General features: G+C 38.0%; 1 protein-coding gene across 1 annotated transcript in view; it reads left to right on the forward strand.

Annotated features, from left to right (window-relative positions):
* THADA (THADA armadillo repeat containing) overlaps window positions 1-27,878 on the forward strand; it is a 150,025-nt gene that overhangs the window by 54,633 nt on the left and 67,514 nt on the right. The window contains exon 29 of the mRNA XM_056486272.1: window positions 9,643-9,811. Coding sequence (XP_056342247.1) covers window positions 9,643-9,811 — 169 coding nt within the window. The remainder of the gene's footprint in view (window positions 1-9,642; window positions 9,812-27,878) is intronic.

Here is a 27,878-nt window from a genome sequence, read left to right on the forward strand (position 1 = left end):
GTTTTGAAACCTTGTTGGGTGTATGTGCCTTGGCTTCCCCTTGAAAAAACTTAATTCTTCAGGAAATTTCCTCTTTAAAACTTCAGCAAATATACAGATGTCAAAGCAGTGCTACTTCTAGGTATATTATGTTGCAAGAAATGTGAACATCTTTCCATGAAATTACAGAGTTATGAAATAGACACTATTTTCTTGGACAGAGTTTTGTAATCTGTGATGTGTCTTCGTGCAAGATGGAGGAGCTAAATTGTCAAGTGCCCTGATGCTGTTTCCAGTCAGGGACCAGGGTGAGTGGCAGTGGGAAGCACTTTATAGCTGTACTCTTTCCCCTTCTACGCTTCCCCATCCACCACTCTGGACTGACAGGGTTTTGGTTTTGCATTTGAAAGCTTGTTGATGTACAACCGTTGTGACTGTTAATGTTAGACACTAAGATGCCAGGAAGACAAAACTGTGTGTGGTGAGGAAAAATTTTATGCGGGCTGAAACACTGTCATTTTTTAATTAAAAAAACTTAAAGCCTGTAGCCATTCCTAGTAAAGTGTTTAGGGAAGGAGACAAAATATTCTTACAGTCTTTGAGTTTTGGAAATAGATTGATCTGGGTTTATTTTAGGTTTTTAGTAAGCAGAGTAGGTGACCATGAAATCTGAAAGCTCTGTGTAAGTGTCAGTTGTGTCTTCCTATTTCATAAATGTGAGAGAGCTCACTTCTTAAGGAAAAGGACTCAGATGTAGTAGTATTAATATTGCAGAAGGTAGTGTGAATTTAAATTTTCACCAATCAGTAATATTACTTGGGTGTAGGTTGCTCATTTGAGAAAGTTATTCTTTGTTGACTTGTGCCTGTAAGTTTGATTGTTGTATTGTGTTTAAATATGCTAAATTATATCCAGTCTGTCAGGTGGCTGGTTCTGTTCCACTGTAGCCATGTGACAAGATCTGTATGAGCTTCATGGGAAATGGGACTAGGGTGAGATGGAATAATAAAGAACAAAAATCAAATGTAAGATCAAAAGTTTCTGTGAGACTTTGCAATAAATCCTAAATTTTAGATTAAATAAACAGCACAAGAAACAGGCAATAGGTAAAGTTCTAGTAACAAGATCTCCTCAATTTGTTTGAGAAGAGCCAAGTGGAAATAACTCATGACTATATATTTCATAAGCTGAAATTGCTGTTTATATATGTTTAAATGCAGATTTGCTGGTGTTTGTTTTGTTTCACACATGTACACTCATATGTGGGTTTAGTACATCATCCTGTATTTGACTTGAAAGCAGCCATCTGATTTTCTCTAGGCTGAGCACTAGTACCTTTTGCTAAGTGGCTAAACAAGGTAGCTGACTCTGCTAACTAAGTGTGCTTTCTCTGTCTTTCTCCTCTTTTCCATGTATTTTAGTGTGGCATGGCAGCACTAGGAGAATTAATACTAAAACTGGTTTCAGCTGACATTTCTGTAAGACTGGGAATCTTACCAGGGGTCTGATAAGGAAAGAACTTCTGTGGGAATGTCTTTTTGCATTAGATTAAAAGAGATACATATGTTTGTTGCAGCTTTGGTGTATTAAAATAGCTGCTTTTGATTACAGTTGTTTATGAAAACATCTCCCTGGGTTCCCGTATCAATTGCACATCATCTTGGTCTTTGGTCTCTTTTCTAAAATTTGTTTTTGGAGTTTTTTTAGTTCCTAATGTTTTTTAGTATGACTGCTCAGCATTATAACAGTCTGCAAATACTGCATTATTTGAAATCCCTGTGAGAGTGGGAGCAGGCTCTGACTCACTGGAATGCCCTGTCCTTCTTGAGGAAGCTCATGGGGCTGACCAGTCATTGCTAGATGAAGACAGATATCCTTTTTGTTATGAGCAAGGTTCCCAAAACATGGGCTGGCCTAGACACTTGCAAAAAAAGCAGCAATGTGCACCCCTAAAGCATACATTGTTTATTAGGTTTTTGTTATATTAAATCTCTTTCCTGACATCTAAAGTGGAAATTTTGCATAGCTAGGAGGGGAGAAGGTGGGAAGGACAGGAATCCATTTCTTCACTGAGCTTATCACTAATGTTTTGGGACTTGATCTTGGAAGTCTCCCATTTCAACTTATTCTGTTCTCTATGTAATCCTGATTACATGGTGATTAATACTGATCTGTAAAAATATTTATGGGTCACTGTAAATATTTTTTAATAATAAGGGTTTTGATCTTCCTTTTAGCAATTTTAAATAACAAGTTATAAACAGGCTGTAATCTTTTCCAATTTGAATAAGTTCAAAATGTAGTGCTAGAGAAGAAGGCAAAGGACTCGATTGGCAGTAGGCTGCTCAAGACCCTCTGATCTACTGAAACTCTTTATTCATCTTCTACATTCTTTGCTGTATTTCTGTCTTTCCTCTGAAGCTGTAGACAGGTGTGTCATATCCAAGTGGTGCTGATGGGAAATAACACAACCCTTAGGTATTTGTTATTAATTTCTTATTCCAGTTTTCACTGTGTTCATCAGTCATTGGCAGATTGTCTGCAGCAGTTTAGGAAATACGCACAAGCTGCAGGGAGCTGTCAGATTCATGGGAAATAAAGGGTGACATTAGCAGAGAGGTATTCATCATAAGCACTGAGTGTAGTTCTCGTTTTCCAGTGTTGCAGACTCCTGAAGAGGACCAGTGGCTGGGATCCTGGGTTAAAATTTGGTGTATTTTGAATTTGATACATACTTACTTAAAACATGATCCAGTAAAAATGTGATGGGGTGCTGAACTGTCAGCATATGATTAGTGAATTTTATTATTCATTTATGTACTTAAAATTAACCAGTAAGTGCTCTGCTGGGCACGATAAGTATCCAAAAAATAACGTTTAGCTTATTCTGGAAAAGTATTTGCAGGAAGGAACATGGAGAGAAATAATACATTAACTATTCAGATGATGATAAGGAAAACAAGTATAATGATATTTTAAAAAGCCAGTATTCTTTAAAAGGAATGGTCTGAGTTTGAGAAGAGTCAATATTGGGAAGGCTTTTTAGGAATGGACTGGATACTTTTGGTGAGATGGCTGAAAGGGAGGTGTCTTTGAGAACTCAGATCCTTTGGATGTTTTCATGGGTCTGATGATATGTTTTTTAAATTGCTCATATTGCAGTTTTGCTTGCAATCATCTGAAGCTGTGAAATTCATCACAAGGTGCTGAGACTTGATTTCTCCATTCAACTTCCCTTTCACAGAATTCAAAATAATGATAGAGTTGCTAAGACAGAAAGTAGTCTTTGTTTTGCTTTTTTCCTGTTTGGATAGTAAGTGGTGTGTTTTTCTTTCTGTTATTCTGCAGTTGTGAAACATCATGGTGACTATTTACAAATTAACAAAGTAGAAATACGGTTGTGAATGAAATTGACTTTTACATGATCTTGAGTTATGAGCAGTTGGTTTTTTTTTCTAGAGTGCTGTGAACCAAAATGGAGGCTCTACCCTCATGTGGCTTCAATGATAGTTAAATAAACCTAGAGGCTTCCTACCTAGAGCAACTCTTTGAGATTTCTTGAGGGGAATTCAAGAACAGATGCCATTTAAATTGTGTCAGCATATTCCATAGGAAATCTGCATTTGACAAGAACATATTTCTCTTTCTCTGAAGTTCATACCCAGTATTAGTAATAGTTTTCATAGACTCAGATGTTAGGGATCCTAGGTGTTTTGGCTTGCTAAACCACAACAATTAAAGTTTCTGATGTTGATTCAGCTTGGTATCAGTTGGCCACTTGTTTACTTTAACCTGGACCTTGGTGACAAGAAGAGAGAAATGTCTATAATTTTTCCTTAGAAAGCCCTTGGAAACATTTGGAGAAACAGCTCCTGGCAGAGCTTGTGGACAGCTTTCACAAATAAAAGCCTGTGTACTTTGCCTACATACTTTCTGCAATATTTATGGCTACTCTGCTTCATTAAGTGCTTGTGTGGAAAATAGTGCCCTTACAAAAACAGAGTTTTATCTTAATTGTCAAAGTTGGAAGAATAAAATACTTAACACAGTGTATAGAGAGACTAGAAGTTTGGGCAACCATTAACTTCACTTTAAAGAAAATAGATAAGAATTTAGAGGTTTAGTACTGCATATATAATGTGAAATTAAATTTGGCTTGTTTCTGTCCATGGTTTTGTTCAAACATTTTCTCAGCTACATTTATTTGTTGATTATACATCTAAAACCTCCAGCAAACTGTTGCTAGTTCTGTAATATTTTCCTACTCTTCAGGTAAATATTGAGAAGCTATATCAGGTCTCAAGTTTTTCTGGGGTTTTTAATCTTAACCTTAGATAAAAGAACAAAAATTTTCTTCTGGCCAAATACAGGTTTTCACAGAGAAATAAATTTTTAAAATTAAACGCTTTGAATACTTTAATTGCTAAGAAACATGAAAAAAAACAAACAGGAAAATGGTTGTGTTTCCTTAAAAGAAGAACACAAACCAAGGGAATCAACAAATGAACAAAGGAAGCTGTAGATACAGGTGTAGCCAATTATCATTGATATCGCAGGAAACCTTACTCTCCCAGTAACAAATAGGTACTGTCCTGCTCATTCATCTACAGTATAGAAGCCTGAGTTACTTAACTGTGTTATTTTGAATTCTGTTTTTGGACCTCACTTAGCTTGGAAACCTGGCACACTGCATTTGAAGTTGCTAAAGGTATTCCCTTAGGAAATAATTTGAAGGGGGAAAAAATGAACTAGTATATAATCCTGAGGAATGCATACAATGCTCTTAATAACCAAATTCATAACAGGAGCTGAATCTGTTGTTAAATGCTTTTCTCTCTGATCTTTGACCACCATCCATGTTTTCCCCTGCTCTAATTTCTTAGTTTTAATTCCTGTTTTGGAATTGATGACATAACTCGGGCTGTATAGTTGTGTCCTGGAGGAAAGACAAAATCTTTCTCATACTATCTACTGTGTCTATGCAGAATCAGACAGAACACTTACCACAACTTTTTTCTTAGAGTCCTTTTATTAGGACCTTGTGGCACAACTAGCTTGAGGATTTAAAGAGTACTATCCATGTAGCTTTTGTTTATTTATATTTTTCAATCACTTTTATCATTTAAAAGCCCTGGTGGCTGTTAAAATGCTTTAACCTGCAGGCAGAGGTGGTTGGTGTGAATTGCAAGGCCTTTCCTGCCTCATGCTGCTATCTTCTCCCAACCTCTTTGTGATGGTGGTAGGATACTTGGTTTGGCTTAGAAGCTCAGAGGCCTCTTCTGCAGAACATTAACTGTTTTATGAATAAGCAATGACATTTTTATTAGTGCACAGATTGTGTGACAACAGCAAATAAAACTTGGAAATAGACATTCTTCTCCTTGTTAGTCTTTCTATCAACTGTAGAAATTATTTAATATAATGAACATTTTTTCAGCAACAGGTGTAATTTTTCAAATTAATTCTACTCATTTATTTCTGTGACCTTTATCTAAAAGGTAATCCTCATTTGTGTTGTTAATTTGGGTAATATGAAGTCTGTTGAAGTGGAGAAATAAGAAAGGGTGGAAAATAAACACATAGGAAACACCTGCAGGTTTGTTTTTTTCTTTTTTTTTTTTTTTTTTTCCAAAGGAAGCTTAAGATATTATTTACAGCTAGTGTTCTGTTGTTTGTAGCCAGAGTAATAAATTAGATACTTTGATGTGTGCAGAGGAGTATGGAATCTTTGTGCCTTATGAGAGTTGGCCATAAATCACATCAGTTGGGAGGGTGGTTCAGGATCTGAGTGTTGGAGCTGGAACGGAGCAGTGGAAATGCATTGAATTGAATCTACGGTTACACGGAGCGAAACCTTCTCAGATTTATTGACTTTTTGTTCTTGATCATGGACTGTTGCAAGTAAACATGTTTACATCCAATTCCTCATGCACCTAGATAAACAGTACTGAGTTCAAGGTGAAATGCTGCAGTTGTTAATAGCCCTCAGGATTGAATAGAAGTACATCACATGAGGATTTTGCAAGTTTTGTTCTTGTTGCTGCCTTGAAGTATAATAAAATTAGGTTGCCATAATCTATGTTTTTACATATAACAACATTTTAGATTATTCCTAGATTTTAAAGTCTGCTTATGTCAGACCTGCATGTAAAGGTAGTGTCACATGCTTGAAACACTTTCCCCCCATCACCCCCAAACACCTTTCAAGTCATAGAAGATGGGACAGTTTTAAATGTGGTTTTGCACACACATCCATACTGTCCAAATGGATGCAAGACTCTATTCCTCATGTTTCCTGCAGAGAGGATGAGCCTGCAGCAGATTTGCCTTGTGTTGTTGCCAGGTGAAGCTCAGAGTCTGGATGATGAAGTGCAAGGTTTGGAGGTTCTTTTTTGCCAGTGTCCCGACAAGGCAACTGCTGTCACATAAATGGAACTCATTTCAGGGATGGCAGTGTGCTAAACTGCTGCAGGAGGAGTAACCTGAGTAGTTTCAGAGCCTTAAAATTCTTCTTTGTTAAGCTGCTGGGTTTTGCTACAGATATAAACTAAGTTACTGTGATTGCCAAAATTGTGCAATAATATTTCTTGATGCAGTTTTTGAGATTACTTCCCATAATGGTTGCTAAATTCAAGATAAAATTTTTAACAACACAAGGAGTGACTCAGTGTTAAAGTGTATGGTTTGGAGCTTGGTATAACAATGAGCAAAAAATTGCTGAATTTGGCTAGAATATTATTTTTCTGTTGCTCAGTTGTTTTATTTGCTTTCAGTCTTTCTATCCTTTTTTGGTCCTGTTTAGTTTTATTTACAGGTGGGAGATTAAATGTAAGTGGGATCCAGTAAAAATCAAAACTCTGTGCTAAGGGTGCTGCTAGAGGATGGAAAAACTAGTGTATTTTTTGACATTCTCCTGGCAAACTTCTTGCATGATTCAGGAATGAAGCCAAGTGCCTTCAAAACATGAGAGATGTACACCTAAGTGCCCTCAGGGTATGCAGAAGTTCAGGGATAGGTCACTAGTGGTGACTTGGCATGACATCTGGCATATGCCTGTGAAAGGAGGAGTATTTTTGAAATATTATCAGTGCTGGTTCTTTCTGGGGAGTGGGGATTGGAAACAATTGATTTTCTTTGAGTGTTAGATTTAAAAATAAATATTTTAAATAAATGAGAAGAAACAGTAGAAATCTTAACCCCTCTCAGATTTGGGAAGCTGTTTGTTGATGTGAAATACCTTCCATGTGTTCTCATACATGTTCCTATAAAGCACATACTTTATTGCTCCTATGCTTTTGTGATGCTTTTGTTCCTTAGTACAGACTTCATTGGCCTGCTGTTCTCAGGATTCCCACCAAGGTGTGAGTCCCTGCACCCTGTGTGGCAGCCTGGAGTGTGAGAAGTGTGCATGAATGCAGAGCAGGTGTGTAGGACAGTGGCAGGCTGGTGGCTGGGTTGCCCTTTGGGCAGGTAGGAGCTGTGGGATTGCATTTCCCTCAGGCACAGAAGGTTGCAGAGCCAGGTCCACAGCATCCTGGAGGAGTTCTCCGAGACTGGACACCTGTGTGGTTGCTCTGCAGGAGGAATTCAGGCAGATGAGAAAATTTTGCCTGTTACGTGAAGCTGTTTTCTTCTTTCAAGATACAGAGCAGTCACTTCTATTTTCATAATAAATTTGATAAAATAATAGAATGGAACCAAATTTGGCATGTAAAATACTGTATCTCCATATATTTAGGTACATGTGTTATAAGTCTTTGATATTTTTACAAGACAAAGAAGTCAAAGACAGGTTATGTAAAAATATGTAATAATTCTTTGCACTGTGCTTAAGGAACAAAACCCCCTTGAAGCTTGTAGTGTTGGAAAGTACCTTGCACAAATTAGAGGAAACCCTGGAATTTTACCCATTTTCAATTCTTCCCGTGAAAGCATGTCAGATTCCTTAGTATCTGTAAAAGGTCATAAACAAAATTAAGAAAATGTGGTTCAGCAGAGCTGAAAACATTGTTGCAGACAATCACTTCTTAGGTTTCAGTTTACTGTGAAGTAGAATTAAAATGTTTTTGTTTCAAAAAAAAAAAAAAAAAAAAAAGGGAAGTTCTTTTAGGAATAGCCAAACTGAATTTCTTCTTGCACCTTGTCAATACAGGATAGAAGCTTTTCCCTGTGGCAGAACTTCTAACTGGGACTGTTTTGCTTTAGCAGCCTGTTGTGAAGGATGGCCAGCTTTTGAAGAGGAAATGTAAAGATGGTCTTTGTAAAAATCATAATAGAACATACAGCCTTATTTGCAAGGGTGAAAGTTGCTTCAAAAACCTGTTGTTCAGGGGATAGTTCCTCTCTCTAGTTCCTCTGAAGGCGATCTGTGTCTTTCAGGTGTGCCATGCCATAATATAGCAATTTCTGTTTTAAGACACTTCAGTTTCTTAGAGTTCAAAACCCTGTTAATTTGGTTGCTGGTTCAAGATGGAACCTGTTCTCTGTATTTCTTTCATGTGAACTAAAGTAGACTACTGCTTTGAGTATTGATTTAAATTTGCTACAGATACTTGGGAATTTAGAATACCTTTAAATTTCTTTTAATTTTTTTTAAGTATGTAGGCATGATTCTGCAGAGTTTTTTGGGTTTTTTTTTTCAGCAGAGGTCAGAATCATTTTGGCAGGGGATAATCTCATCTACAATGGATTGTGTAAGCTGAAAATACATAGGAAGCTATTCAGGAAAGGGATGAGAATATTGGAGTAGGGAAGGCCATCTCTCAAATCATCACAATCATCTGGGAGGTATCAGAGCATAACTTCAGCTGTACTGCATTTTCCATCACCTAAGACATTTGGCCTTTTATGTCTAAACCCTCTAGTAGTTTTCTCAGTTTTCTGGGTGGCTGAATTGTACCTGCATTACCAAAACTGACAAATGCAAGAATTGCTAGCTTCAAAAGACTTAGCCTAGCCTACTCTTACTCATGTCAGTTTAGTATACATGCTACTGAAGTATGACTGAAGTATGGTATGAAGTATGATATGACTGGTTCATGTGTTATTGTTAGTTCATTCTGTATGTATTTTCATAAATCTTCAGCCTGCCTTAGTAGCACTAAAAGATAAAAGGTTCTTTTTGACATTTGATTTATATAGGATCTTGCATCTTAGCAGTTAATTTTAAATAAAAAATACTTTTCTTTTAGGTACTAATTATAAATAAGGGAAAATTATTTTACAATGTGTCCTTTATTTCCTGCCATTGAATGTGTTCTAAAAACCATTGGGAATGTTCTCCCCAAAGTTCAGTAAGCACCATGTTGTGTTCTCGTGGAAATATCCGAATAACAACGTGGAGCTAACAGTTTAAGTCAAACCCATAATACATTTGAATGTGATTAGTAAGTAACATAAACATCCTGAAAGATGCTACAGGACTATATACTTACCTGTTTAATGGCATAATTGCATTATTTATTTTTTCCTTTATGTAAACACCAGAACTTGTGAATGAAAACAAATCCACTAGCACAGCTCTAGTGTGACTTACCTTTCACTAGTAAGACAATACTGAATTTGTGAGAGCTCTGTTTTACTGTGATTGCATTATGCCTTGCTGTGTTCTAGGCAGCCCGGTGGGTTTCTGGCTGACAAGTGACAGGTGTCTCTGTTTTCCAGGTGTGGGCAGTCCCCCGTGTACCGCTGCCGGGAGATGTCCGGCCGGGCGCTGGTTCCCTTCGTCATGGCCAACGAGGCTGCGCACACGGTGCTGGCCCTGCTGCGGGGGCTCCCGGGCTCTGCCGCCCGCGGCGTGCGGCACAACACTGTCCATGGCACCCTGCTGCAGGTGAGCCTGGGGAGCTTGTTTGGCATTGATTTGGCTTGGTTGGGATGGCTTTTTGTTTTCATTTCTTTTTACTGTAGGGTTTTTTAAAGAGTTTTTGGTCATATTTGACAGGCAGATAACATACCGTGAGTTGTGCTTAACATTCACACATTGTCAAAACATACATGATGACTGCTTGTGAGTTGATTCTGTCAGTGATAAATGTAAGAATGCACATTTCAGCTGTCATTTGAAGGTAGTAAGCTGTAAGTAGTAACATTTACATTTCATGTAGTGTTTCATCTCCAGAGATTGAAGTCTTTTAAGAGCAAATATCCCTATCTGACCATATTTACAGAGGGATCTGTGTGACTTTCCCAAAACGTCTGAGCAAATCTGAGGCAAAGCTGGACTCCATGCACCAATAGCATTGTATATATATTCAGACTTGCTATTTACCCACATAATTGTTTATTACTTCATTTGCTTTCTTGCTATACCAACAGCTTCCTGTCAGCTGTGGTAAGCTTTATACTGTTGTCTTCTGGAAGCATTCTGGAGAGTGCACTGCCCACTTATCAGAAATTTCTTCATTCTCCATATATCATTCCCATGGTTTATGGCCAGTTCACTGTGTTTCATTTTTAAGCTGTCGTGGTAATAAGTTACTGATTTTTATTGCCTGTTTTTCACAAGCAATCCTCCAACAAAGCCATATTGTACATGATCAGCTCTGTTGGTCTGTCTTAGTTGGCAAGCTTTCTAGGTACACGTTCCCACTGTAAGCTGTGTTCTGGGGTGTGTATGGTTGTTTTGATTTGGTTTTTAATTGTATCTTTTCCAGCATATTATTTCCTTTAAAAATCAAGACTTTCAGGAAATCCAGGAAATGAGTGAAGTCCCTCTAGGGCTGTTAATGTCAGTTTTACCTGTAAAGGGTTTCAGGCAGTTGAATCTGGATTTAGATGATGGTTGGTCACAGTGAAGGATTTTGCAGCATGTGGGATGGACTCCTGCTCTGAAAAGCACCTGATACATGCAAGTGATTGGACCTGTGAGCTGCTGTGTCTGCGTTGGAAGGGGAGATTGCCATCCTCAAATTAGCTGTGCAGCCCTGCTCTGTCAGAGCTCCTGAAGTGTTAGGAAGAGAGGATTGTTCAAACAGAGAGAAATCTTTCTCAATCCAAAATGATTATAACACTACTCATGAGGGTGTGGCTGGCAGTAGTGTATAGAGTTAATTGCCTTCTTTTCAGTTACCTGAGAAAAAAAAAAATCATCATGGAGAGTGGATATGAAACAGAAAAGGATGGTCTAGTTTTTAATTCAGTATTGCTAAAATGATCTTACGCATAGGTGTGGGGAGCTTTCCACACCTGTGAGGTGGGAGACGTTCTCAGAGCTTTAACCTGATTTTTCATCAGTTTTGAACAGCTACTACTGCAATTTGTACTGCATGAGGAGAGACCAGTGCTGTCAGAGAATTATATTCTTCCAAAAAATGTCAGTTGTACCATAACAGTTCAGTGGTTTGGTTTCTCACATTTGTCTTGGGCTTTGCTGTTGTCGCTTATGAATCAAGGGTGCTCAGAAATCTTTACTTAATGCTTAATTTAATTTAGTATATGGCTGACATGTATGGCAACTATCTATTGCTAGCTTGAAAAAAGAGAACATTAGGAAGAAATACTGCAGAAAATGGAGGCGAGGCAGTGGTATTTGTTGTAGCTCCAAATTACCAATGCAGGTAGTTTAACCTGCAGTTAGCTTGCACCTTCACTAAGCAGTACAAAGAGGAAAGTATTTTTAGAGATTACTGCATGCCTGGTTTCAGTTTTCTTTTTAATTGGGACTTGCAAATCTGCTGGTAAGGCTTATTGAAATGTAGAAAATTGTTATAGGGACTATTGGTTAAAGCACTGTTTTCCAGAAGGCTTACTTGAAGAGATGGTGATGTGGCAGTGTTGAAAACTGTTTGCACTGCTTTTCCATGACACAGTGGAGGATTTATCATCCTCCTTGATATAAAGCCAAAACAAAAATCTCTACTAAAAAGAGCAAGTCTGTGCAAAACTCAATAAAATATACATTTTTCCAGCAGTACAAGGCCAATATCTTTTGAAAATGGAATTCAGTAATTTCATTTGTTCGGTCACATGAGAAGCTACTACATTCATTGCTCAAGTTTTTTATTTCAGTGTTCATATACTGTCAAGTTCTGAAAAGGAAGGCTGGAATTATTCAGAATTAGGTGGCAGTGCCAGATGTAGTAAATCGTGAAGGTATATTTCAGTTATGTTTCAAAGTTATGTAATGGCTTCAGATCTGTTGCAAGCCAAATGTTAATTTATAGAAAGATAATTTAAAAACAGTTCAGCATGTAGTGCTTGTCCAGACATAGCTTGGTTTTCAAAACACTGAGATTGCCAATAATTTTTTTTTGACAGTGGATGTAGATGTGTTAACGTCAGACCTCTGTATTATGTGGAAGCATCTTTTATGAGAATAAAATAATGTTATGCTTTACAGATTTTACACAATATCTATTTTTCAAGAATTACCTGAGGGATGCTGCTGTTCTCTAACACTTGGGGATCTGATGGTATTTTTCAAGAGGCAGTTCTGCATCGTAAGCAAATGCACTGACATGAATAAGGCAACTAAAATATCTTTTCTATGCTTAATGTTTCCTTTATGAGTACAATTTTTTGCTCCATAATCCACATCAGTCTGGGTTGGTGGAAGGAAATCAAATTTTTAATTCACAAGAAAATGCAGAAATTTTGTACTAGCTTTTTTGACTAATGAAACATTTCTGGCTTAAGACCTAGGCTTTTTAGCTGATCAGCTGAGAGGAAGAGCTCATCCAGAGCTTTGTGTAGGGACTTCTGGAAGAGTATCAAAATTTGACTAGGGAAACCTTTGTTTGTGATTCTTTCTGACTTTTGGCAGTTGCCAAGGAACTTACAAATATTTGTGAAGTTAGTGAGGTTTCCTTATCAGAGGATCAAATGTTCTTTTGACCTTCTGCGTCTTTGGGATTGGAATTTCTGCAGTATGTGTTCCATCTTTCCAGAAAAATTGAGAAATTCGGAGTGAACTAGGCAAGGCTGCCTTTTACCTTCACATCCCCAATCAGTCATTCCTTGGCTGTGATTGAGTTCCAGCAGAGCTCCTCTCCTTGTTTCCTGTGCTGCTTTTGTCCCTCGGAGGCTTCTGGGTTGCTTACACGGTGCTGTCTCCGTCGCCCCCAGCTGCCAGTGGTGCTTGAAGCCTCCCTTGAGGAGCAGGGCCTGGTGGCACAGCTGTCTGTAGAAGCCCTTGTCCACTTGTGCTGCCTGGTTTGGCAGCTTGCAGCAGACACCCCCTGCAGTGTCAGCCATACTTCAGTCCTTAGCTGTAAGCTCCAGCTGGCTCATCATCCATCCCCAGGCAAAGCTCTGTGCATTCCAGTTTTCTTCTCATCTTCCCTTCCTGACCTTCTAAAGAACTTGCATCCCTCCATTGCATTGCCCCAATCATGTCAGCTATTCTATCTTGTCTCCATGATCCCAGCAAGACCACAGACTACAGCTGCACACAGACCTTTTAATTCCTCTAATTCTTTAAACCCTTCCTTTGGGTGCTTCGAAGTGAGGAAAAGTTACAGGGACCCTATAAAGATTTGTCCAGAAAACAAGGCAACACCTTTATTTCATCTGGTTGTGGGTTATTTATGATTAAAAAACCCTCCAAAATACATAAACTTTCAGATTGGTTTGCCAAGGAAAGCAGATGTTCGATTTCAGCTTTTGTTTTTATCTTGGGAGAATCAGTTAACTTGATTGATGCTGGATTTTTAAGCCTGTGTGATGTGCATAGATGGAGAATCCAATTGTTTTTAAGTACAGTGGAATAGCAAAAACTGGAGCTTTCAGTCAGAGTTCTGCACTCATTAGTTTCCAGAAGTCTTTTTCACATTTGTGTGCTGGAAAAATGTGTACTCCAATGAGAGTGTGTATAGCCTTACATGCTGTTCAGATCAAGAAGAATCCATTGGGCAGCTGCCATTAATCATGAGCAGATGTAATTACTGTTAAGGTTTATTTGTTTTTCAAATGAATGAATCTGCACATCAATTGACTCATTATCTTGTGTTTTATCAGTTTGATCTTCATATTCACTTTGGCAAGCCTACAGTTACATATTTTCAGAACACAGGGGATTAGGTCAATGAAAGTTATTACAAGATACATTGTTTTCATCAACTTGTCTGTGCCTTGTTCTGAAATGTTGAAGGTACCTGTCTTACTTTCTACATGTTGACAGTGCCTAGCTTGAGACTGAGATACAAACCAGTACAGAAAGGTTTGCTTCTCTTATTTGGTTGTTCTATTTGAACAGCTTTTTGCTTCTCTTCAGCATTTTCTGAGCATGGATTAGGAAGAATGAGGATTCAGTGAGTTTTCCCTTGTCCCTTGCTGCTTATATATGGAGGGAACCACATGACTTTGTCTGTGTGCCTCCATTTGCTGCCTCCACCAGGAGATGGACTACACAGTCCAAGATAAAGCTTTCGATAGAAGTTCCCGGCTGCACATGTCATTAAAGAACAACTGCTGTCTGGAATCTGCTTTGGTCATGATGAATTATTTCATTTTTGGTGGTACTTTGTGCAAACAATCAAGCAACTACATAGAATAATTTTTTTTTAAATCCTCTGCTGGTCTGTCATATTTTTGCAGATGGATCCTTCCTGTTATGACTGGTTTTGGTCACTGCTGTAACTCAAAAGTCACAGAAATTCTGCTGGCTCTGCTGTGGTCCCTAGGAGCATCTCTCTGTATCCCCCATCTTCTCATCTGGGGCCTGGCTGGTAGCTTCTCCTCATTCTCATCTTCCCACTTATTCCTGTTACTTTGTCACTCCTACTGATTTGTCCTGAGATTTGTTCCCTGAGCATATGCCAGTGTTTGCATTGCAAGAGAAAAACTGTATTCCTTCTCTCTGGGGATCTGTTCTTAAAGACATGCAAAATATAACTGGCGGATGAAACGGAGAATTTGTTATGCTTTGGTGCAAGGTTAAAACTTCATGAAGATAAAAATGGAAATTCACTTACTTAATGTTGTTTTGAGTGTCAGCAATCAGCAGTCATTTGCTCTTCACAGATTGTTATGCTTAATATTCAAACTTTCTCCAAACTGACTTTTTATCCACAAAATTCTGTGGTGTTAGAGCAGCCAGCTGGTTCAAAGAAGGATGTGTTTGTGTGTGAGGGGTTGATTTTTCCTTGTTTGTTTGTTTTTTGTGACCACTAATTCAAACAGTTCTGTTAAGCATATGAATGCTTAAGTTTTGTGCAAGGAATGTTGTTTTGAGATTTTGATCCTTTATTGTTTAGTTTTTGAAACAAGCAATACTTGCATATCAAGTCTAAAGAACAGAATGAGTCATATTGACTCAGTTACATGTGACAGAAAGTAGACTTATAGGAGATACTGGGCTTCATAACTCTTTACATTATTTAACATTCATTTTAAAAATTAGGCTTCTTACTGACTTCATTGGGTCAAGAAGTTGGCAGTTACTTTTCAGGGAATAGCAGCATCTTATAGAGCTAGTCCCATCTCTCTGAAAACTCTTTTAAGTGAAAGAATCTAATACCCTTATATTAAAAAATAATAATATGATTAAAACACTTGCATGGTTGCATGGTAGGTTTTTCTGTAGAGGACTTTTATCATAGAATCCTGGAATTGTTTCAGTTGGAAGAGATCTTAAAGATTAGGTTCCAACCCCCTGCTTGGGGCAGAGGTACCTTCTCCTGCACCAGGTTGCTCAGAGACCCATCTGGCCTTGAATACTATGAAAATCATATATGATTTAATTTTTTTTTTTTCAAAGTTTATTGAATACATCAAGGTTTGTGCAATGGTAGAACTTTAAATTGCCTGTATAAATTCTTTGGATGCGCTGATTCTTTAAATCTAAATGGAGAGCTGGAAGAAATTATTTAAAGATAAAATAATTGATTTAAAGGATGGTTGGAGCCTTCATTAAAGCAGCAAGAAAATCAGGACAAGAACATAACCTTATAACAGCTGTACTGGGTCATGTAAAGATTTGTCTGAGTCAGGATGCTCCCTCCTGCAAGGATTGATAGCACAAGCCTAGGAAAAAGAGTAAGGCAGGTGAAGCAGCTGGAGAAACATCTGCATGTGCTGTCTTAACTTCCAGCACTTTTGAGCTAGAGATGTGTGGATGTGACTTTTTGGAAGATAAAAATTCAGTAAATTATAGCAGTAATGAAAAGCAGCATTTCAGGATGAAAACGTCAGTATGTTAGGTAGTTTGATTATCTGGCAGAGTTAAGACAGGTTGTTGTTGATGAAAGTTATGAAAGTAGGTAGAGTGCCTAATGAATGTGGATTCTTCTTTCCTTCCTTTGAGAAAGGGAGGATTTTAGCTGAAATGGCTCCAAAGGAAGGTCAAGGTTTAGGTATTTCAGATTGTGATCACTCTTGTGTTTTATGAGTTTAATACTTGAATACTTACTCAGAGGACTAAATGTAGCTTAAATAATTTGAAAATAAAGCAGGGAAGAATGATGCATGAAGGAGAACTCCCATGCAGTTACTGGACCTTTCTTTTATTGGACTGAATAGTTAATAAAACCCCACAGACTCCAGTGACTAGGGTGTGAGAATATGAGGAGACAAGTCAAATACATTTTGAAGGTCATTATTGGATGCTGGTCCTTTATGCTGGGTGAAAGAGAGAGGTGTACTAAAAATCCTTAATGTGAATTAGCAGCAGTGACCATATTTTTTTCTTGTTTTGATTTGAAGACAGAGGATCTGCAGATTCTGAGAGAATGAATGCAGAAGTAGTGTATTGTTTACTTGGCTTTATTCAGTAGCCTAGAAACATTGTCTATGGTGAATTACATTTTATTTGTCTTGGCAGTAAAGTTTGAAGTGTAGCAGTTCAATGTTGGCTTATAAAAACTCAATATAGTAAACAAACCTTACATTATCTACTGATCAAAGAAATAAACCTGCTAAAATTAAATGTTTTCCAGTGAAACTTCCTTTCAGCTGTTTCTTTTCTAACCTCGGTTTTTAGTGCTCAAGATAAGCCTTACTTTTAAGATTAGTTCAAACAGAAAAGAAATACTGATGTCAAGTTGGAGACATTCACTTATATGGAGCTGGCAATAACAGAACAGTTGTCTCATTTCTCTATGTTGTAAATTTGTATTGACTGTTACAAAAAGGTACACTGATATAAGGAGGCAGTAAGCATTTGAGAATGAGATTTCTATCTGTGAATGCAACAGAAATGCAGCTGAGTTCCAGGAATTGGGAGGAGGCAGTCTCTGAGAGTCATTGATGAGATTTTGCCAGAGGTTTTCCTTCAGCTGTTTTTTTTAATTAAATAAAACAAACTGAGAAAAAGACACATAATCCAACTGATAGATTAGACAGCCCTGCTAGTTGTACATTGCTTTGAAGTTGCTTTAACTGTAATTAGTAATGCTCCCAAATATTGTCTCTGACTTCCTAAGATATGTCACCACTTTTCAAAAGGACATAGATATACACAGCTCTTAGAATTCTATTAGGTCTTTTCAGTTCCTGCATCATTATTGAGTTTCTTCCTACAGCAGCTAAGGATATGCAAAGATGCTGTTGTTGTAAACCTTGTGGGGTCCTATCTTTCTAGTAAAAAAAAAAAGGGGAAAAAAAGCATGGTTTAGTACAGAATGAGCAACATCCATCAGTCAGTGAAAACAACTGCTCTTTTAATTGAGAGGTAACTGTAATAATGGTTACTCTGTGTTGTGCCAGCGAGAGTGTGCCAGCTGCCCCCTCTGTACAGGGAGAGGGATGCCTTGATGGATGCACTGCTTCCCTCTCTCCCATACCCTAGATTTTGACACTTATTACTCTGGTTATGGTAAGCAGTTGCTTAGCAAACGTTTTGGCCTTCCTATTCTAGTGGACCTAGTTCCATTCCTTTATGAATAAAAGCTCCTGCAACCCTGCTAGCAGAGGTTTTGGGTACCTGTGTTTGTGTGTGTACATTTGAGGTACCCTGCTTGGTGTTCAGTTAACAGCCATCCACACGCCCATACAAGCTGGCATCTCTAAGTGTATTTGTGGATAATTGTGCAGTGACTGAAAACACTATCTGTTAATGTGGTTATATAAAACAACCGTGATTAGGTGTTAACAAAGAGAAATATTCTTTATAGATACAGTTTTCACACTGGATACATTATTTTGTCTTTAAATGATAGACATGTGAAAAACAAATAACTTTCAGCACAGTGTTTTACTTTTCATTACTGAAGTCTTCCTGAAGAGAGTTGAACTATTCTAGGCACTGGCTGACTAATTTGATTTAGACCTCCCAGAACAACAATTGAACTGTTGTGAAGTCTGAATTTTTAAGTGTTCCATTCTGTGCATATTTCTTGCACCTGTTTTGTATTATGAATCTATGAGTATCCCTCATGATTAGTCAGGAAAGCAATCCTATCACTCTGTCATTGGCAGAGGATGTTTTTACAGTTGGGAAGGGAAAAGTTAAAACTTGTAAAGCTTACTGAAGATATAATATTCTCCTAGGTAGTGCAGTGGATTAATTTAGTACTCCATGGAGTTCATTTTTCATCTCAAAAAACATATTTTCCATCCGACCTGCATGGGATTTTTTTTTGCTTCCTTTTGATCTAGGAACCGTGTCTTTAAAACTTTCAAGTGCCAAAAGAAAGATAATCCTGAATACACTTTCTGGGTATACTCTTAAAAAACCCATCCATGATAAGTTCTAACTGCTTGAGGATGTATGGAAAATACTTACATACAGTGTGTTTTCAGAAGTTCAGGCTATAGTGAGGAATAGGGGGAGGTGCCTACTGTGGTTTTTGGAAGCTCTCTCAGCCTGTTTACAGAAGAGAAGAATCTCCTTCATGAAAGGAAGAGAAAGCTGGGAAGATGTGCTTTCAAAAAAGTGCAGAATTCAGGAAAACCGAATGAAGAGGGATGAGTGTTTGTAAGTGGGTAACTACTCAGTAAGGACAGTGTTGAAGACAGCATGCAAGAATCTTGAATACTGGCAAAAAAAAAAAAAAAAAAAAAAATTGAAAGGAGGGAAAACCTGGAAATCTAAAGAAGTGAGACAAAATAAACAAAACAAGAATAAGACACTTTTCTGGTGTGTGAAAATAGATATCAAATGTGCCAGTGCATCAAATCACTTAGTGTGCTTTCTCTGTCTTAACCAATTTAATGCATGTTGATTGCTTTGGTTTTTTTTTTAAATGTTTGTATGTCACAGGCATTTCTTGCAATAGTGTTTCTTCTTACTCTTTTTTTCTTGCCTTTATATATGTAAGTATTTTAAAATACCAGCGTTTTTGAAGAAGTTATTGTTGTGCTAAAATTTTCTAGGAATTTTTTTTCACATAGCTGTTTGATCTAAAGTGTAGTTTTTTCACTAAGGCTCAAAATGACTGCATCTTGAACTTGAACATACTCTGTAAATGTGTTTCTCTGGTTTTGTTCCTCCAGTGCTGTTTATGCAGAGGCCAGAAAAGAATGGTAAATGGATATCCAGGGCTAGGAGGGGTTGTACAGAAATTTGACAGACAGAAAGTACATGGGACAGAAAGTTTATGTGGGTGTATGGTTAACAAAGAGAAGCTGTGTTATGGTTGTACCTAGTGGTGGAGAGTTTATTTGGAGGAGCAGAAGTGGTGCCTTGCTGTAAGGATCTGTCTGTGTGTTTTGCTTTTAGGTCAGGGCAATGTGGGGAGCAAAGCCCCTCAACTAAAAGCCAGTGATGCTGAACTGGGAGGAGCTGTCAACTCCCTTGAGGGCAGAGAGGCCCTGCAGAGAGACCTGAACAAATTAGAGAGATGGGCAACCACCCACTCTATGAAGTTTAACAATGACAAGTGCCCAATTCTGCACTTGGAACAGGGCAGTGTTGTGTATATAGATTGGGAAATGGGAAGTTGAATAACAGATCCATGGAAAGGAACCTTGGGTGCTGGTTGATGACAAATTGTACATAAGTCAGCAGTGCCCCGGCAGCCAGGAAGGACAGCCCTGTCCTGGGAGCATCAGACCCAGCATCTCTGGGTAAGGGAGGGGATTGTCCTGCTCTGCTCTGCACTGAGGCAGCCTCACCTTGAATACTGTGTGCAGTTCTGGGTGTCACAATACAAGAAAGATATGAAACTATTGGGGAGTGTCCATGGGGTTGATGAGGGGCTGGAGGGGAAGCTGTTTGAGGAGTGGCTGAAGTCACTTGTTCTGTTCAGCCTGAGGAAGAGGAGACTGAGGGGAGACCTCACTGCAGTGTGCAACTTGTTTGTGAGGGGAAGAGGAAGAGCAGGTATTGGCCTATTTACTCTTGTGACCAGGAATCAAGGAAACAGCATGGAGCTGAGTTGGGAGAGGTTTGTTTGGATATCAGGAAAACAGCAGAGAGTGTGGCCAGGCACTGGAACTGACTCTCCAGAGAGTGGTCCCAGCAGCAGACTGACAGTTCAGGAAGCACTTGGACAATGCTCTCAAGCACATGGTGTGACTCTTGGTGATGGTCCTGGGTAAGGCCAGAAGTGATAATAATGTGGATTCTAAGTTGGATGAAGAAAAATGTGGCTTCCATTGGAGCTACAGGCAGCTCTTGGACTTGCAATACCCTGCAGAGCCTTTCTTAGGTGCTGGAAACAGCCTAGGTGTGCTCTAACTGCAGAAGAGAGCAAGGGGAGATGCTGAGAGGGTGAGGGATGCTTCTAAATTTATCACCTGTCAAGATCCCTCCTTTTCTCTACTTCATAAAAAGTGCCAGTTGTCTTTGGATCATCAGAGTCTCCTTGATGTTTGGGAGTGTGGAAACCTCCCCCACAGCCTTAAGCAACCAAAGAATTAATAAGACTTCTGAAGGAATGATAAGCAGCAGGTGCTTCTATTCTGCCCTCCCTAGTTCCTTCTCAAGCTTGTGCCTCTGTTATCTCTACCCTGCTTCCTCTGGCACCCTCACTATCAACTGCCTCCCACCAGCTCTTGTTTCAGATGTTTGCTCCTTTTTATCTCTGTTTTGGACCTCATCTTCTCTTACAGAATAGCTGCTGTCATGGTATTTTTTTGCTTATTGCACTGGAGTAATTACCATGCTGTCATAAATGCTGGCCAAATGTATCTGTATATTGATTTTATCCAATAGTGTGAACTCTAGATTCAGTACATCTTCACATCTGCAATGAATGTCTCAATCTCTGTTTGGCAGGTAATCCCTGCATATTGTAGTGATTTCTCAAAGTGAAAAGGAAAGTTTAATGTGTTGCATTCAACACTGAAACATCTGATAAAAATGGAAGATATTGACCTTTTGTAGTTCATACCAAGCTTTACTTGAATATGGTTGAATTCTCTTAGCACCTTTTCTTCCTTTCACCAGTCCAAATGCATACATTTGTTTAGCTTTATAATATTAAATTTATAGTCCTAAAACAAAAAAAAAAATTAAGATAGGAAAAACCTACTTCTCTCCGTCCCTACAAAATACTTCTGTAGCAAACAAAACACCTGTTATGTGCTCATTTCATGTTTGTATAGTGCAGAAAATCTTTCATTCATTCTTGCAAATTACTGTCCATCTTGTTTCATTGGTGAAGAGACACTGCTGGCAAATAGCACAGGAAATGTAAAGGGCACAACATTCACTTTATTTTTTCCACAGAAAGTATAGGTGGAGCCATGCTAGAGTGCATGCTTGATTTTTGTACCTATTGAATTGTTTTGTGCCATAAGGAATAACCGGGTAGAGCCTTTGCTCTTTGGAATAAAGTTACTTCTGAACCCAAAACAACTAAAGACAAAGAAAAAAGATTAAATCACGTTGTCAGTATGTTATGTGGAACATGCTACATACCTAATACTTTAAGTTATGTTAAGAGACAAATAAGTAATATCAGCATAAAAATGTGTGTGCTCTGGTGATTCTCCTGTTTCCCCATCCAGTAAATACTACCCACTTCCAAAAAAGCCTCAGGAAGATGTGAGATGGCCGTAGTGACACTCTAAGAGACTTCACATATGCACCCTGTTGCCAGATTATTGTTAGACTTTGCATTTTCCTGATGTACCATCAAATAAAAATCATATGCTCTGTGTGTGTATCCTGTCTTGCAGCATAAAACTGCAACCCATAGAAAATCCTTAAGCATTTCAAAAGGAAGGGACTTGGTGTAATCACCTTGGGGTACCACTTTCTTATGGGAGCCTTGCTGAACACGTAGGATTTCAAACCTCCATGGTGGTACTAATATTAAAAGTGGCCATAAATAGAATTAAATGAATCAAGGGCTTCCAGCAAGACAGAGACCTTTTTTTATTTAATTTGCTGGTTTGAGACAATAATTTATATTTCTTAATTATCATATTTTAAGCTGTTTTTAAAAAGTTAATCAAAATAAGTTTGTAGATATTAGGAACTGAGGAAGGAAAATGGTTCTGAATGTAGTTATTTTTCTTGGATTATTGTACAGTAATTAGAAACATTTAAAAATTATGTTTCAGCATCAAGCAACTTCAGTTGCTGGAAGTGGAAAAAAGTTCATGAAAGTCAAAATGAGCTTTTTGTGTTTAGCTAGTTTTGAAATATACACAATATGGCCTCTTGGTATTCACTGATCACTGGTGAGGAAAAAGGTGCTACCTTTGAGACCTCACACTGCCTTTAGCAATAAAAGGAAAATACTGTTTTCTCCGAAAAATAGGAAGTGTTGGTAAAAGTGGTAGAGACACAGTATTAAAGAAGGGGACATAACTACAAAGTAATGTAGCTCTTAAGAGTTGTTTCATTTTCATAATTTTTCATTTTTCTGAAAACCCCTATTGTGCTTATAGAGAAGAAAAAGAAATTGTTTAAGTTAGTCTTTCAGACAAATACATTGAATGTATAACACTGTCATTTAAACCAACTTGACACAAGAGTTTAATAGTTCTAATGACATTTAAAGCTGTTTTCAGTCTTGTATAATGTGGTACTTTGTGAACCGTTGAAGTAGAAGTTAATTTCCTGTAACGTTGAATTTTTGAAGTTCTGTGATCACATGGTCCAAATAAATGATCTCATCCTAAATATTTTCTAAGTCAAGTTACAAATGTTCCTAAATTTATCATGTCCAGCTCTCAAATTATTACAGCAGTAACTTCTTGGGTTTCTTTGTTATCAGAGTGCAGTAAGCTATTAAATTTCCTCAGAAAGGGAGATGTTTGTAATCACCACAGCCTTTAACACTTTTCCTAACAACTCTTTGACTAGTTGAGTCTTGCTAATGTTTTTCCATCAGCCTTTTCCATTCACAAGAGTTCATGTTCCATTCATGTGCTATCTTTTAATTTGGTTTTATATCAGTGATATTTATAAAGATTGCATAGGACAGCAGGAAGAAAGGCTTAGAAGTTGAGAGTCTGTCATGTATTTCTGCATTCAGTCATGAACAAGGCTTATAATGGAGTTATCTATGTAAAAAAATCCTGGGGTTTTACATAGACAGCTTTGTTGAATAGAATTCCAGCACCATGATTATGCACCAGAAGAATTCTCAAAACAGTTGCATTGCTGCAATTATAGAAGCATAAAGCACTTTGGAGGTGTCTCTGGATGATGCTGTTCAATTGTGGTGCTCTGAGCAGGAGGTGTTGTCACAGAACTGAGTTAGACAAACTTGATTTGGGTCTTTTTCTTTAATTAGCCTGGTTTCTTGTGAACAAAATAGGTTTTTTTGGGTGACAAGTATGAAGTTTTCACAGTTTATACAATAACTAAAATAAAGGTGATAAATTTGAGGAATTTTTTCATTTCTTTCATGGTTTATAACACAAAACATTCATATTCAGTATTGCTACTGTATTGTAAACAATGTTGTCTGTAGGGAATTTCTTACAGGTTTATGTAGTGAAAACTGTAATGTCACCAATATGCAATTCATTTTTACTTTTTAACTTGTTTAACAAAGAGCTTTTGCTCTGTTATCTGTAACTAGAAGAGAACTCATCCTTCTTAACGTCAAGTGAATAAATTTGTAAATAGGTGGGCTCCCCTTTTGCAGCTGGTTGATAATTTTTAATGTATTGTAAAGCCAATAAGACTGATCAAATGCACAGAAAATGCATAATGGTGTTTGAAGAGGGGAAGAGGAAACTTGGTTTCAAATAAAATTATTTTTTTTTCCAAGTGCAGTTAAGCCATGGAATTTGTGGAATTTTAGTAGACTCTTGAACTACTTCTGTGGATTCCCTAACTTCTGACATGTTCTTGCTATTTCATTTTTTGGGTTTTTTTTTGCCAATTTAAAATATTTTTAGCATGTGAGTTTATTTGAAGCAGTTATACTTCATACTGTTATGTGCTTATTATAGCTTTAGTTCTGTAGTAAATTTTACTGCTTAAAACCAAAAAAAATATGTAGCTTTATGGGATGATTCTTCAATATAAACCATCAATCCCCAGCATAATCTGTTGATAACCAGTGGATGCTTTGTGGTCAGGACTGAGGACAGGGTATGGAACAGACACCTCTAAAAATGGTGATAAGGGAGATTCACACAAGATCTGTGTGATGAGGAGCCATTCAAAGTGTGGCAGCTCTTAGCTGCTTTGTGTCAGATTATGAACAAAGTACTGGAAACATGAATGAGGGTAGCAGTGCCTTCCACTCATTTCTATTCTGCCAGGTTCAGATTGTGAAGTGACTTGAAACCACAGGCTCTCCCTGGATTCTGGTTTAGTTTATCTAAAGGTAGTAAAATGTAGTGTTTAATCTGTTAACTAAAGAAACTGTTGATTTTAGTGGGTGGTTTTGCAATTGCAGCCACTGGTAAAATACAGAAGTGACAGGACATGGCCTGTGGAGTGGTGGGTGATGAACACAAGCAGAACCAGATTGGTACTGATTGCAAAGGGATAACACTGTAAAGAACCCATTGAGATACTCTTACCACTTGTGTTTGGTATTTATTTGGATGAAAAAGGGTATGAAGTATCCTAATAGTCCCTTCCATCACTGATGCAGGGTGCTTTTCAGCTGCCTTGAGCCAATTTGGCATTTAGTGAAATGGGTGCCTAGTTGTTCTCATTGCCAGTTTTGAGGCCCTAATGCCATAGGATTTGTGTGAGCATGTAGGCTCATGCTCTGCAGCCAGCTCATGCACAGCAGTCCACATGCAGCTGATCACTAGTCCTATGGCTGCCGGGTGTTGCAACTGCTACAGACCAGCTGGTGGTCCTCTTGGAGCCATTTCAGCAAAAACAAGATTTAAATATGTGGATGTTATTTAAATGAATTTAAATATTCCAATTTCTCTGTCAGGCCTCTGCTAACCTAACTGATGTGACTGAAGGGAGTGGGGAGCTTGCTTTCAGTAGAAACCTGGGTAGGATGTTTGAAATTGTCACGCTGCAGCAGGATTTGGTGTCGCAAAAGTGGTGGACGTAGTAACATATTTACCACTGGCATCGGTGTGTTCAGAAGGCAACAACCTCTGTGCAGTTCAATATTCAAAGCTGAGTAGAGGGTTAAGTGGCTTTAAAAAACTGTTCTTAGAGACAATGAGACAGCTGTACTCCTCTGGGATAATAAAACCAAGGGCAAGCATGCGTAAATGTTGGAGAAGGTGGCCTTGAGTAAGGGAAAGTGTTGGAAGAACTTGTTTTTCAAAAAAAATCTTTTCTGACATAAAAACTGTTGCTGTTGACATTCCCTCGTGTCAAAAACACATTAATTGCATGCAAGTGGAAGAGATGAGGGTGGAAAATAACAATAAAGAATAGGTCTTTCTGACCAGCTTCTAATTCCTCTGAAGAGAAGAGCCCCAGGAAATTTCATCATTTTATTCTGGATATTGTCTGTTACTGGTGAATTCACAAGGACAGTGTTCATCTGTTGTGGTGCTGCTGATTGTAAGGCAAAGTGCATGATCTTACTAGAGCTTGGAAAATGTTTGATAGCTTTGAGCTTGGCACTTGCTGTGACAGCGTAGGTTGCTTGTTTGTCTGGGGGAAAAATCCACAAGGCGATGAAGCATTGTCACTAATTAAAATCAGAAGGAATACTTGAGCTGTTTGGGGGAGATGTAATCAGCTGACTAGTGAGATTAAACTTTGGGAACAAAAGGCAAATACATTGCAGGTAGAATTCCAAATGTTCAAAGCAGAGATGAAAAATTCATTAACATTGCTCTCTGATTATGCAGTTAGCCCTTTCCTTGCCCTTAAGTTTACCTTGGCTAGGGCACTTGCAGTTAAATGGCACTGTGGAAATTACTGGAAAACATTAACATTAACTTGTTATTGTAAGCTGACATCATGCTGAGCCTGATGGGAAGTGAAAATTTATAAATAGCTTGTCCATATGTGTAAGGCAAAAATCTGCTGATCTTCAGCAGTAGCATGATTCATGTATTTGCTGTAGTTTAAACTTCATCGTGAGTTTTCAATGTTTCTATGAACTTCATAGTTTCAAAAACTTCAGGAAGATCAGTGATCCAAAACTGACAGAACTCTAAGGAAATACTGTTGGTATTTTCAGTGCAGTTTTGATTGTACGATCTATATTGTACTGACACTTAGGTATACTTCCCTCCGTGTTTTCTGAAGAGCCAAATGCTTCCAAAAAATATACTTAAAGCATAATTTTGGCATTTTTCTCCTCCCATAAATTCTCATGCACATGCGTAGCTACTGTCTATGAACTGGAACTTGTAGGATCTGAATTTCTCTGAGATTAATTCTTTGTATGTTTCAAATAAATCACTTAATCTCTGTTTCCTTGCCTGCAAGACTTTATTCTGTAATGTTTTATAATATGGGAGAGGGGGGATCATATTGAGAAACACTATGTGATTACATAAGTAAAAGCTTTATTTCTACATCATTCACAGAAAGTAAGTAAAGAGATGTTGTGTATTTCAGGGAGCCAGTCCTCTTTCCTCTCAGATGATCTTCCTTGTTGGTAAGTGGCTGTATCCACATATGCCTGGGCTGAACAGTGCTGCCATGCAGTCCAGTGAGACTGAAAATACAGGAGGGCTGTTGGGTTGAAGATTGTCTGTTTTCTCACGTGTTGCAGCTAAGTGGGATCCTGTCACACAAACTAATTTCTAGGCGTTACTGTAGTAAAAGAAGAAAAAAAAAAAAGAGTTTGCATTAAATGCACCTTCCTTTTTCCAATTGCCTTATGTACTGCCCTTGTAAAGCTGAACTTGGAATTACACTTGGAATTCAATTTATCTGCAAGTTAAGCCCACCTATCAGCTATGCTGTCTAGACATAAAGTTACTTTTATTGCATGTTTTTAGTTGTATGTTCCCTTTTATAGGGATAATTTTGACAGAGGAAAATTCTTGTGAGTTCTGCTTACATTCAGCTGTGTTGCTCTGAGTCAGAGGAGTTTGGCATTTGAGCTGGGGGTCTGGGCACCAACACGTGTTTGGTGGATCTGCATAGCCGTAGCCCCCAATGTTCCCCTTGCTACCTGCATCTAGCTGTGTGAGAATTTTCTTTATTTGCCTATTGTTTGCACTCAGGTGTAGCAAGCCCTGCAGTGAGAGAGCAATGAATCTTACCTCAGTTCAGCAGGCTTTGAAATGTTGGCTTAGAGTTCAAACAAAAGAGCCCAGTATTGAGTTCCTCATATGCAAATGGATCCATTAATGGTGACAAAATTCTTGTAAAGAAACAGCAATGGAAGTTGATCCTCGTGCACAGAGACGTGTACAGTCACAGGTTATGACTGACAATGTATGAATGGGGAAAAGCCTTCAGAAGTTGTAATACAACCTTGAAAGACATCACCACTTTCTTTTTATTTTTACCATGGTTATAGGTAGCTGCACTGGGATTTTTCATGTGTCAAATTATTCCTCAGACTTTAAAAATATTGATTTTTTTTTTTTTTTTTTTTTTTTTTTTTTTTTTTGGAGGGAGACCTGTATATATGTTTTCTCCTCTATAAGTTTGAAATCATTAGTTGAGAGAAGTAAAACGTTTTCTGTAGCTGCAAGCTTTACTACACTTTATTTTA

This window comes from Oenanthe melanoleuca, chromosome 3 (genome assembly GCF_029582105.1).
Source record: "Oenanthe melanoleuca isolate GR-GAL-2019-014 chromosome 3, OMel1.0, whole genome shotgun sequence".
Classification (NCBI taxonomy): Eukaryota; Metazoa; Chordata; class Aves; order Passeriformes; family Muscicapidae; genus Oenanthe; species Oenanthe melanoleuca.